The following is a 13,166-nucleotide window of genomic DNA, read 5'->3' as shown; positions in this document are numbered from 1 at the left end:
GATCTGAGAACAATGGAAAAGCATTCAGTTTTCTTACAAGAAGACTTTTAATAAAAATAGAAGTAAATAGAAATAAAGAAATCCCCCCTGTAAAATCAGGATGGTAGATACCTTACAGGGTAATTAGATTCAAAACATAGAGAACCCCTCTAGGAAAAACCTTAAGTTACAAAAAAGATACACAGACAGAAATAGTTATTCTATTCAGCACAGTTCTTTTCTCAGCCATTTAAAGAAATCATAATCTAACACATACCTAGCTAGATTACTTACTAAAGTTCTAAGACTCCTTTCCTGTTCTATCCCTGGCAAAAGCAGCATATAGACAGACATAGACCCTTTGTTTCTCTCCCTCCTCCCAGCTTTTGAAAGTATCTTGTCTCCTCATTGGTCATTTTGGTCAGGTGCCAGCGAGGTTACCTTTAGCTTCTTAACCCTTTACAGGTGAGAGGAGCTTTCCCCTGGCCAGGGGGGATTTCAAAGGGGTTTACCCTTCCCTTTATATTTATGACAGGGGCTCTCCCAGGTTTAGGAGGACCCTTCTTTGCAATGCAAACATCACTTTTCCTGCACCAACTTTCTACATCCTTGTTAGAAGGCTTTCCCTTACCCTCTCCCCAGTTCTTGTCTCGCTGACAGAAAGCAGAAGACCAGAAGTCCAAAGTTCAGACAATGCAATGTTTATTGGGGTTAGTTCCAAGCAAACCTATCCATAGCTCTACACGCCAGCAGAGTCTGTTTCCCAATGTTCCATTCCCAGCTCTGACGCTGCAGAGCATTTACCCCATGTCTCCCTTCCCAGCTCTGAAGCCACAAAGCCTTGCCTGTGATCCCATTCCCTATTCCCCATTTTCATTTCCCATTCTCCATTTCCCTGTTCCCACCTCCTCCTCCTCCTTTACAGGCTCAAATATACCTGCAATGCACACCCACAGTCCCACCCCTTACAACTTAGGGTCATGTTCCATTTTGGGTCTGGGAGGGTTAAGGAGAGTGAGTTTGTGCTCAAGTGAGGTATGGGCATTTCTTTGGTTTTTTAGTGTTTTATACCTCCTCTCCCAAGTCCTTTTTCCCCTCCCGACTGGTTGCTTGACTTTGCCTTGAGATAGGGGTTGAGGCAATTTTAAACTGTGCTCTCAAGTAACACTTTAACTGCTCTTATCTGGTCCCATTGTACTAACAAATCCTGCTGACTAGGAAGAAGCAACATCAGTGTCTTTGTCCCTTGTTTACACATTTTAGTATAAGAGTATCAAAAAGTCCAACCCAAAATTCTGTCCCAGGCTAGCAAACAGACCTATATACTAACAATTCTGCTTGCATTTTACACAATAGAAATTCTCCCTTAGCTTGGCTAAGGGTTTTGCAGTTTTAAGATCCACAACATAACCTCAGACACTCCTTTTTTGGTGTATCTAGTACAGTCAGTTGGTACCTGTACTCATCCCGCCCTGGTTTCTCCCATTTCCTATACAATATTTCAACTTTAAATTCCAAGCTTTCCCATTGTGACCAGGAAGCTTTTACTGTGGTGTTGTGAGGTGACATTACATTCCAGGGTGGCTGTGTTTTCCATTTGATTTTCCTGAAATCAGTCACACGCTATCCTGAAATCAGGATCATCTCGTTAGGAAGATTTTTAGTTGCTCTAGGGTCCATTCTTGCAGCCCCACTTCCCTTGTTCAAGGATGAACCAAGAACATGAGCATTAATGCGAATTTGAGGGAGGAAGGAAGGCACACTCCTCCCCTTGAGCAACTCATTCCTTGCTGTCCTGCTTAAGGCATCAACATTGCCATACTTATGGCCAGGCCTGTGTGTAATTGTTAAATCATAGCACTGCTATGGCAAGCTGGTAGCTGTCCCTCGGGATTTCTGAATCTAAAGAGCCATTGCAGGGAAGCATGGTCTGCCCTAACCATATACTTCCTCCCATACAAGCCACTCATAGGAGTTCCTTTCAGGTGGTGCTATAATTTCTCTCAGGAAAACTTAGACTTTTGCTATAATAAGCTACCACCCTCTCAATTCCCTTGTGTTCTTTTGTTGATACTTCCCTCAAAGCATGAGCAATAGCATCTGTGTCCAGTATGAAAGGGGTTTCAAAACATGGATAGGCCAAGAAAGGAGCAGTTATTAGAGCCTTATGCTACATCACACTCTGCTGACCATTGAAATGGTTTCTCTTTCTCACTCAACATATGCCGTGGTTTTGCAATAATGGCAAACCCACAAATGAACCTTCTGTAATGGGAACAGAGCCTTATAAAACTCTGCACATCTGTGAGTGTTTGGGGAGTTGGTCAGCTCTGTACAGCCTCAATTTTCTTTTTGTCAGTGGAAATTCCCTCCTCACTAATTGTATACCCAAGGTAGATTACCTCTTTTTGAAACAACTAATGTTTCTTTGGGTTCAGTTTCAAATTGGCTGCCTTCAACTTATCACAGACCATTTTTAAATGTTTTAGTTCCTGTTAAAATGTTTTTGCATGCACCAGGATAAAATAGACAGGCTGAGAGGGGCATGTCATGTAATACCCTCCCCGTTATCCTCTCTAAGGTGGCAAACACAAGTCAAAACCAACACTTTAAATGGCCACAAGCATTGTCCTGCTGCGAAAGCAGTTTTCCCCTTGTCTTTTGCATCCACTTCCACTGGCCAGTACCGACTATTAAGATCCAGTGTGGAAAACCAGACAATGTGCTACAGTATCTAGGGTATCATCTGTTCATGGTAATAGATAAGAATCCTGTTTAAGTGACTTTATTTAGTTTTCTATACTCCAGACAGAACCTTGTGTTGCCATCTTTTTGCTTAACCAGAACTATGCAGGAGGCCTAAGGATTGGTTGAAGGCTCAATAATATCTTCCTGATGCATTTCGTTGATGGTCTGTAGTGCCTCTTCCCTTTCTGCTCCTGGTAACAGTGAGGGTCAGATTCCTCCGCCGCCCGCCATCAATTTTGTGCTGCACCAGTGCAGTACAACCTACGTCTCTTTTGGACTAGGAGAACAGCTCCTGATTTCTAACCAGAAAGTCTCTTAAACAGTTCTGCTGTTCCCCAGTGTACAACACCGTGCTGCAACAGGTCCAATAGAAATTCTGGAAGCTCACCTTCTCCCTCTTCTACCTTGTAGTTTTCTTCAATACCAGCATTAACCAGATCTACCAATTCACATTTTGCAACTACAGTTCCTCCCTCCCCCTTGGCCCCACCTGCCTTTTTTAACTATTTGACGCTTGTTGGAAACATTCAGCAAATGAACAGGGATCAGTTCTTATTTCAGAGCCACGAGAGCTTTGAAAGCTAAGATTGCCCCAAGACCCTGATTTCATAACAGGGTTCAAGCACTCTCCTTCTTTCCTTTGCTGGCAAGCTGCCACAGCATATAACTGTTATAGTGGTTTCTGCACCTGGGAGCAGACCTATAGGTCATTTATCTCACCTGGGCCATATTTTTAAAGGTCATTTCCACAGATTGAATTTGTAAGACACCTTTCCTATTATTGAGTACATAGTTGTTAGCCATAATGAAATCCACTCCAATTACTTGTTCATCCACTAGTTCAGCCACCCAGCTCAAATTTCAGAGGTCTCATCTTCAAACCCAACTTCCCAGGCTTTGGACAGATACCATCTCCATTTGAGACCAATTTAGGTTGTTCAGTTTTGCATCCCCTATTCCGTGGCCTTTTTAGTGTGTCTAGTCTCATAACTGTTATGTTTGAGCATGTGTCAATAATTCCTGTACACATCACAGATGCTATCACACACACAATAGCCAAACTCCGGTTACTATTGTTTAACTGCCCAAATCTAAACTAAAACTGTGGAGATGATCATTCTTCCTCCAAGCGTTGCCCCTTCAGCTTGGTGTCCCCACATTTCCCAGACTGGGGGAGAGGTTTCCACTAGATACCTGTGACAGTCTGTCTTGGCCTGTCTTAAATGTATAACAATCCTTTTTATGACCAGTTTTGTCACAGTACGAGCATTTGTCTGAACTGTTCTCTTTAATTTTTGCATTATTGCAAATTTTCCTTGTTTTACAAACTACATGTGTCATTTATTCCAGTCATTCAATGTGGTCATTAACCACACTAGACTCCCTCCTTGCATACATATTGGAGACAGAGCTGTATTTACAGGGCTCATTGTGTCCCTCTTCCCAGCCATTCCTCTGAGCTGGAATATTGAATTGACACAAATAAGCCTCCCAGGGAGTTTTGCCCACAGAGATAGTGGGGTTTTGTATCACTGTTCCCAACGTCTCTCTAGTTATGAACAGGATAGAAAACTGTTGTAAATGTCTGGTCTTACCCAAGTCCTTTGACTAGCTCAGTATCTCAACAGCCTTCCATTGTGCTCAGTGACCCTTCCATCTGGAGCTGAATTTTTAGTTCCATAAATCCTTGCTGCAGCTCATTTTGGTTGGCAAGTTCCAGATTAGCTAAAGCTTGCTTGCTGTCTGCTATTTTGTGGAAAAACCCGTGGCTAACGGTGTGACAATCAGGGTCCACACAACCCAAGGAGAGAACAGGGGGATCTGAACCCCAATGAATAATCAATTGAATCAACTGATTGTATCCAATGTTATTGTGTACAGAAATATGTTCAGTAAGGTCTTTTATGAAAGCTTGTAACTTGATGGTCATTATGAGATATGTTTACAGACTGGTTATGAAGAGAGAGAGAGAAAAAATACTGTTCATAACCTGTACTACAATGTCAAATACACCTTGCAGGAGCGAGGAGCACAAAACCAGGAACAAGTAATAATCCATTGTACACCCAGGAAAAGGCCATTAAAGTTAATGGGAAGACATTAAGACAACAGGATATCCCCACTTTGAATCTTTGTAGTGACGGATGGAAAAAACCCTGAAAAAAACCTTGTTTTTAAAATGGAAGTGGTTTGAAGTGAAAGGTTTTCAGAAACTGAGGGACAGTCACTTAGCAGGAACTGTCTGTGAAACTCTGGATCCCCTGACAGGGGGCATGATGGTAAACTGTTCTAAGGCAATAGGTAACTTGTATTAGGAAAGGGACTGTAATCTAATTTGGAAGAGTAAAGCCTGTTGCATCTTTGTTTATTTTCTGTGTAACTTGTATGTGTTTGTTTCCCCTTACAATTTCATATTTCAAGCTGCTGTTATTTATTTCTATTAAATAACTCTTTTGTTTATTTTTACCCCAAACCCATGTCTGCTGTGTAATCTGTGTGGAGTGTGTCCCCCAAAGGAAGCTTGTGCCTGGGGGGCTCATTTCACTCCTTTGGGGATGACAAGCCACAGAGAAAAAGGCCGAGAGTCTGGTAGTTAAGAACTCGGGTGGATGGACTTGGGGAGACTTGAGACTGGAAGGGCTGTTGGGGTCACGTTGCAAAGAATAACTCGGCTGGTGGAAGCCAGGGTGAGACCTTGTGCTTGTGGGAATGCTACTGTGTCGGGTCTGAACCAAAGCTGCATAGCATATGGGCACCCACAGTTACAGGGCAGGTGGTGACAGAACCCCTTATTGGTCTGGGTTATCCCCCAAAACATCGCAAATGGCAGTCACGTTGCTGATCATTTCATCAATCTCTTTTACCATTCAAGCCTGTGTGGGTTTCCCCATTCTGTCCAGGCACTTTGTCATTGCTGCTGCTCCAATAGAGATCTCATCTGAGTCTGCAATCATCTCTGAGCAATTCCTGCAAAACCTCCAGCTTTTGTTTTAAATCCTACTGGCCGCTTTTGATTTCTGCAAGCACTTCCATTTGTTCCATCTTGATTCAATAGGAGTACCCAGCTCACAATCTCTCTCCTTGGAAACTAGATCCCACTGTTCAGACCAGAATTGCCCCTTTTTGACCCGAACGGCTAGTCAAAGTTTGGGTCCCTGTGGGTGTTCCAGTTCGGAGCAAAGATTGGTGATAGGTATTTCTTTGAAGCAGTTTTGTTTATTTACAAAGAATGTACAAAGTCCTGTGTATCTGAATGCAGAGGGAATCAAATAACAGGAAATAGCTTCTTTTGCTCACAGCTTCAAGAGCAGTCTTTTCCGCCAGCACCCCTGACCCAAAAACCTCTCCCCAGGTTTCTTCCAGGGTCAGGCACATGCTTTCAGCTGCTCCTTCAGTCTGTCTCTCTGACTTAGTCTGTTTTTAGACCTGGTCTACTCTACACTAGGTAATTAGGACGATTTCACTATGTCAGTACAGGCCATGAAAAATCCACATCCCTGAGTGGTGAGGTTAAGCTGACCTAAGTCCCCGTACAGACAGTGCTAGGACGACAGAGAAATTCTTCCATCGATCTAGCTACTGCCTCTCGGACAGGTGAATTACCCACGCCAATGGAAGAACCCCTCTCGTGGGCGTAGGTAGTGTCTACAAGTCACGCACCTGCAGTGGTACAGCTTTGCTGCTTTAATGTTTTAAGTGTAGGCAAGCCCTTCTTTTCTGTCAATTCCTTCCACCCCACACACCCATCCGGTCAAGCCCTCTGTCCACCTAGTGCTAGTTTCTGGGTAGACTCTAGTAGGCTTTGTTTTGGGTGTGGCTCCTTAACTGTCTCTTACAACTGGCTTAAATGGAGAACTCATTCACACATCCATCTTAAAGAGGTTTTAACTCAGCTCGTAATAATATGGATTAAAATGTAAGATGATGTTTTTATAAAGGTATTTGATTTGATACAGCATCAGTTTAAAAGGAGGTGTTCTGCTTCTTCCCCAGTTGTGTAGATGAGCTGATTGAGGTTCAGAGAGGTAGAGCATCTTGCTCACAGTCATAGCTGAAGCATTTATGAGGATCTCTTGTCAAAAGTGCCTAGGGGCCTAACTCCCATTGATTTGTGGAAACTGGGCACCTAAGGGCATTTGCAAATTCCACTACGTGCCTAGCTGCATTTTTAGGGGCCTAAATACCTTTAAAAATCTGTCCTCATGTCTTCCATCCTGTCCATCAGAGATTATTTTCTCCATCCACTGGCCAAGGCTTTTAAAGTGGTAGTGATCTGGGGTTCTAGCTCGAGACACATTAAAGGTGCCTGACTGTCAACAGACAGGTGCTCAGCCCTCTTAAGAAACTTAAGCTACACACCCAAAATCTCTCATCAGTTTGAAAATGTTGGCCATTGTCTTTTAGCTGATAAACTCAGACTGTCTACTTAGTCATCATGGCTGTTTCTTTGATTTTTGTACCTGAAAAGTAGCAAGGGAGGGTTTGTTATACATAACGAATATACATTCTAAATAGAATATGGCCCTACATCAGTTAATAGAATAAATTCACTTTCGGGGATCTGCTCCTTTCGTGAACTGCTCCAGCTTATTCTCCTGGTTTAAGAGATCCAGAGAGTCCCTTGAGTGAATTACAGCTTTGCATTCCCTGTGGGCCTGTCTATTATGCTGTATTTATCTCTTCTCCAAGATACTCCTCAAAAGCTTTTTTTATACTATTTATTTATTTTTATTGGTCATGAAAACAAAGGGGATGTTTCCCATTTCATGGTAAGGTGTTTTACATACAAACAAAACTGATTGTTTCATGGTCTCTGTGTGTATATAATGTCTTCTGCAGTTTCCACGGTATGCATCCGATGAAGTGAGCTGTAGCTCACGAAAGCTCATGCTCAAATAAATTGGTTAGTCTCTAAGGTGCCACAAGTACTCCTTTTCTTTTTGCGAATACAGACTAACACGGCTGTTACTCTGAAAACTGATCTTATGCTGTTACTCCACGCCACTCCTGTTTTCCCTTCTGCATGCTGTAAAGTTGGCTGTTCAACAATGTATTTTTTTGCAGTCATTGAATTTTTTTTTAAGCTGGAAAAAGGACAAGCCACAAAGCAGACCTTCTTAAAGAGCTGCTGCTAATTAATTAGGTGATGGAGAAAACAGGGAACATCACACAGTGTGTGTTTAGTTTAAACAGATGAATGTAACATTAGCCATTATTTCAGTCTCAGTTTGTTAAATCTTGTTGATTGCTGTAAAAACATGACAAAGGAAAATGTGCAATTAATAATAGACGTGTGTTGTCTGTCTATTGCAATGTGAGGCCCCTTTCATATGAAAATGCATTCATTACAACTATAGGCATGAAAGTTTGAAACACTAAAGCACTATTAAAGCACTATTTTTATGTATTTGTCTTGAAATAGAATCTATGCAATAAAGAAAAAATGATTAAGCCCCAGCTCTTGTTAACACAGAACACAGGTCCCTCTGGTCTACTTTCCCTGTCGGAGTTAATTCTGTCTTTGTTTTAATGTTGTCAACTCTTTTTACTCTATTGCAGACATTGCAATTGGTGCACCATTCGCAGGCGAAGACAGAAGAGGCAAAGTGTTCATTTACAATGGACACAGGAATGGGTTAAATGCTAACCCTTCGCAGGTTCTCAATGGAGCCTGGGGGTCACAGTCCATGCCTGCGGGATTTGGCTTTACTCTAAGAGGAGACTCAGACATAGACAAGAATGATTACCCAGGTAAGATTTTTCCATAAGAGAGGGAATTTCATACCTACATTCTCTGGAAAATGCATCTAAACTGTTCCTTTTGGAAGGCAGAGGTCGCAATAAAGAATAGACACAGTTTTTTGTGTAGTTCTAGCAATGTTTTCCTGAGAACTTAAAGTCAGACAAAACAAATACTCCCTTTCCTGTCAAGAGACATCATCAGAAATGCAAGGGCTTAAACAGTTACATTAACATAAAACATGTGAAGTTTACAGAAAAAAAGCTTAACCCTTATTCCCCACTCAACATTTGAATGCACTCATTCCTACTGAGCTTATAGGTCTGCTCCATGCTGACATTCTTCCTTAATTAAAACCATGTCATGTTATAAGGGAAGAGACTGACTTGCTTGTGTTTGTTGCTAGTTGTTTTCCTTAAAGCTTTGCTTTCCAAATAGCTGCTGAACTCTCTATATATAGGTTCCTAATTGCTTTTGACCTCATTACGAAAAGCAGAGAGAATGCAAAAAGATTCCATAATTTGTGTCACAGATTTTATTTAGGTCTTTCCATGACCTTATTTGCACTCTGTTATACAGATTCTTCCTTTTTAGTTTGTTTTGAATTTTTCTTAACAATGAATAGTTTACAGACATCCAATGGTATTTATCAAGATTATACCACTACTGCATGCTTTTTTTTAGTGAAGTCCTTCCAGCTTGAAGCAGCATTCCAGGACCATATGCTGGCTAAATGGACAATATCCTTTTAATCTGATGCCATTCACTCCTTCTTCTAGGATCAGTACATACTATTTCTCTGAGTCAAGATTGAGAAATCTCTGAACGTTTGCAATGTACCCAGTGTCGTGGAATGCATAGCCTTGCTGTTGTATACTGTTGACCTACCACACTAATACTTGCTAATGCTTTAGGTTTCACAGACTCTTTATAAAGTTATTTTTCTTAGCTTGTCTTCCTTAGCTTATATTATTACAGCTAGCAATTTAGTGACCTGAAAGTTGGTGTTATTAGCTGCATGATTTTGTAAATTAAAGGTGACTTGCAAAGAAAAAAAAAGGGGGGGGGTGAGACCTTTTTGACTTATTTATTCTAGGTAAAGAAGGCCTGAAAGATTTGGGATTATTGTTTGTTTTTAAAAGGGGGATTTTTTTCTGCTTGGGTTTTTTTATGCTAGACATTCAGGTCTTGTCTGCTCTAGAAAATGCTGCTTGAAAAGCTGGATAATGATAACATTAAAAGACTCAAGGGAGAAAAAGCTGAGCAATTGAGAAGTGGAAGGGCTTTGTAGTCCTTCACAGGGCATCTTTAAAGCGGAATGGGGGAAGTTTGGGTAGCACACTTGGATCTTCAGTTCATTTGAGACATTTCTTTAGCTTTTCCCTGACTGTCACTTTTGGGTTTGTGCTTCTACCTGAAGAATTCTATTGTGGGATGTGTTTAGGATGTGATAATTTGGTTTTTGTTTTGTTACATGGGTGAGTTGTTTGAAAAAAAGACTTACTAGTAGCTGTTTTACCATAGGCAACCTCTCCCTCAATCCTACAGTTACCTACACTGACAATGTTGCAAAATCCACCTCCCAAAAAATGATAGGGCAAAAAGAACTGTCAAACAAAGAAGGAGCTTATCCACTCCTCAATGCAGAAAGACCTAAACTGTTAAATAATAGTACAACTTTACCCTGAAAATGTCAAGTTGGAGGGGAAGTATTTGTTGCCATAAGCTGCAAGAGACTAGTCAATCTAATTTATAGAGACTAATATGTGGAACAGCCATGCGTGTGCCTATATAATTGTCACTGGCCAATGGGTCAGTCATCTTAGTTCATGAGGTAGCCCTGGTAGAATAGTTCTTTATTCATGTGTGCGGAATGTCGGAAGTAACCTTGCATCTTATAATTAAAGCACTCAATAGGGAGGCATGAGGCTTTCAGCTCTTTCTATCCTAGAAGTAGACAAATAGAACGATACTTCCAAATTTCACCTGTTTACCTCTGTATTGAGCCTAATAACTTGTTTGACTAGAGCATAATTTGTGTTTGACTAAAGCTTCCACCAATTATTGGTGAATAATTGTGGATAAATCCACTGCTTTGAAAATCTCAACCATAATGCTTGGAAGTTCTTTATTTAATATCTAAAGGGTTGAATCTTCTTTGCAGAGAGCAAAGATTAGAATTGCTCTTACAAAAACACGTTTATTGGTACATACAAATACAAAGTGTAGATATTAAAGATGCATTTTTCCTAACAAAACAGAAGACTACTGAACAGCAACTTAATCCAGTTTATCTATTCTCCTCCAACGCTGTCAGCACAACAGATAGGATGGCTTTCCCTGCTCGTTAGCACTCTCCTCAACAGAATGGCCTTCTGTCTTCAGCCAGCCCGACATAGGCGCTGTCACTGTTAAAGCTAACAGACCACCATTTTCAACTCTGTTAAAATACAGGAAGTGTCTAACCTTTCAACAAGGTTTTTATTATTAAACATGGCCCTCGGACCCCACATCCAAGGAAGCGATGCCATCAAAATACTGCTGCTCGTGCAGAGAAATATGGAATACTCTCATAACTACTATCATTTCATAGCAGTTTGGCTTTTTATCTTAGAAACCTTAGAATCACTTCAGATGACATGAGCCTAGAATTACTCCTTTATCAAAAGGGACACTTGGTCATGCAAGGCTAGATTGTGCCTTGTAGGCACAGCCCTGCATTGGGAGTGGTGAGGAACCGTACTTCAAGGGAAGCACTGTTGACATCCTGTGGCAAAACACCTCATAGAGCTCTCTGATACAGAGGGGAATGTTCAAACTGTTACGTCTCTTTACGGGTGCAGTGTCCCACCCAAGTGACACAGGGCAGAGCCACGTACTGCCCATTGCTCCCAGCCCCAACAGAATAACTAAGAAGCAGTCCCTGTGCTCCACTGATGAGAGGACTGCAATTTTAGCCAGCCCTTGCATGGTCAGTGCAGAACTGGGGAGGGCTCTTTGCTGCACATCGCACAAGAATTAGGCAGAACCTAAATCTTAGTTTGTAAGGCTGGCAAGAGAAAGCAAAATAGAAGGAAAGAATGCTTCAAATAGATTGAAATAGATCCACCTCCTTCAAACAGATTCTTTTTGTTCTTAATAGTACAAAGGAGGTCAGTTCATTAGCTACATTTTGTAGATGAGGAAACTGAGGCGGGGGGGAAGTGACTTGCCCAAGGTCACCCAGCAGGCCAGTGACAGAGCCAGGAATAGAATCCAGGTCTCCTGAGTCCCAGTTTTGTCTTAGTACTTAGTACTATCTACTAAGTAACACCGCCTCTCCTCTGTGGCTGAATTCAGAAGTGAAACCAGAACTCTTCAGAGGAAGCAAATAAGCATGAATTCTATTGCATGCTCCCATGAATTTGGCAGTTTATCATTTGTAGAACTGAATTTCCCTTTCTTTCATGGCTGAGCACACCAGACGCTATTCACACCTATGCCAGGACCTTCAGCTGAAATGTTGTGAAAGGGGGAGATTGTTTAACTGTCAAAAGAGATGGATCATGATGTGAGCTATTTCTGCTTCTCCATGTGATTATTCAGGGAGAGACTCTCCCATTCTTCCAGATGAGAAACCAAAGAATCTTGCATCTTGTTTGACTGAGAGATTTGATGTATGAGGCGGGATCCAGTATTGGAAGAAAACAGACTGGTGAAGACCTTTCAGTGCTCCCCAGTAGACCAACTATTCTCCACTTTTTTTCTTCTTCCATTCTCCAAGTCTTAATGCTGTGTCTTGATGGAACTGGGGTCCAGATCCTGATGAGCAAGTGGAAGGAAAGAGTAATTCATTCTGTAGCTGCCAGTAACCAGTGCTGAAGCCAAGTGTTCAACCAATAACTTCATACTGTCTCTCTTTGTCTCTCAAACTTATTTATCATCTTTACATCTTGTGTTCGTATATCTTCCGGATCGCCAAGCTAGAAAGCAAAAAAGAGAAATAATAGACTTGGCACTAGAGGCCTGACCTCCATGCTTCCAGATAAAGAAAGCGGAATGGGGAGAAATTAGATGGGCTGCATCTATATACTATATCATTATAGTAGTCTCTCTTGCCCATTCTTTTCGACTACTTGTTTTCTGGTAGTGAAGTTATAGAGTCAAATTCTAACCTCATTTACACTGGTATATATCAGGAGTAGTAGCTCCCCTGACTTCCATTCAATTCAGTTTTATTGGACTTAACCCAGTCTAGCTCAGGAAAGAGGGTAAGGGATGCATGGTGGAGAAGACTAGAAAATGTGAAAAAGTCTATTTAAAAAAAAAAGTTTGTGCACATATGACTCAATTACTCTGGAGTAAAATCCTAAAGGAATTGTGGGAGAGATTTTTGTGCTATGCTCCTACGAGGTGCAGCACACATCTCACAGACGGGGAGGGGGAGATACATAGCTTTAAGCCATATTTGCATGCTGTCAGTCCTGGGGCTGGAGCGACCCCCTGGGGTAATTTTAAGTAGTCCTGGGGGTCCAGCACTGCCAACAATCTCTGCTGTGTTCTGTGCAATGGCCCTGCCCCAACATACTCTTCCTGGCCCCAGCCCCACACGTGGTACACCCCCTACACAAGGGTTTGTGAGACAATCCTTGGGAGACAGCTCTACGTATGTTTTCCACAGTACCTGCGTCAAGGGAATCATTCCCTGACTAGGGATGGG

General features: G+C 41.7%; 1 protein-coding gene across 1 annotated transcript in view; it reads left to right on the top strand.

The window, feature by feature from the left end:
* The window catches only part of ITGA8 (integrin subunit alpha 8), a 170,057-nt gene that overhangs the window by 45,272 nt on the left and 111,619 nt on the right, over positions 1–13,166 (top strand). Inside the window, 1 exon segment of the mRNA XM_077809430.1 lies at positions 8,287–8,478. Coding sequence (XP_077665556.1) covers positions 8,287–8,478 — 192 coding nt within the window.

The sequence above is a fragment of the Eretmochelys imbricata genome, chromosome 2 (assembly GCF_965152235.1).
Source record: "Eretmochelys imbricata isolate rEreImb1 chromosome 2, rEreImb1.hap1, whole genome shotgun sequence".
Classification (NCBI taxonomy): Eukaryota; Metazoa; Chordata; order Testudines; family Cheloniidae; genus Eretmochelys; species Eretmochelys imbricata.
The sequence above is the reverse complement of the archived record's forward strand: the minus strand, read 5'-3'. Positions and strand labels throughout refer to the sequence as shown.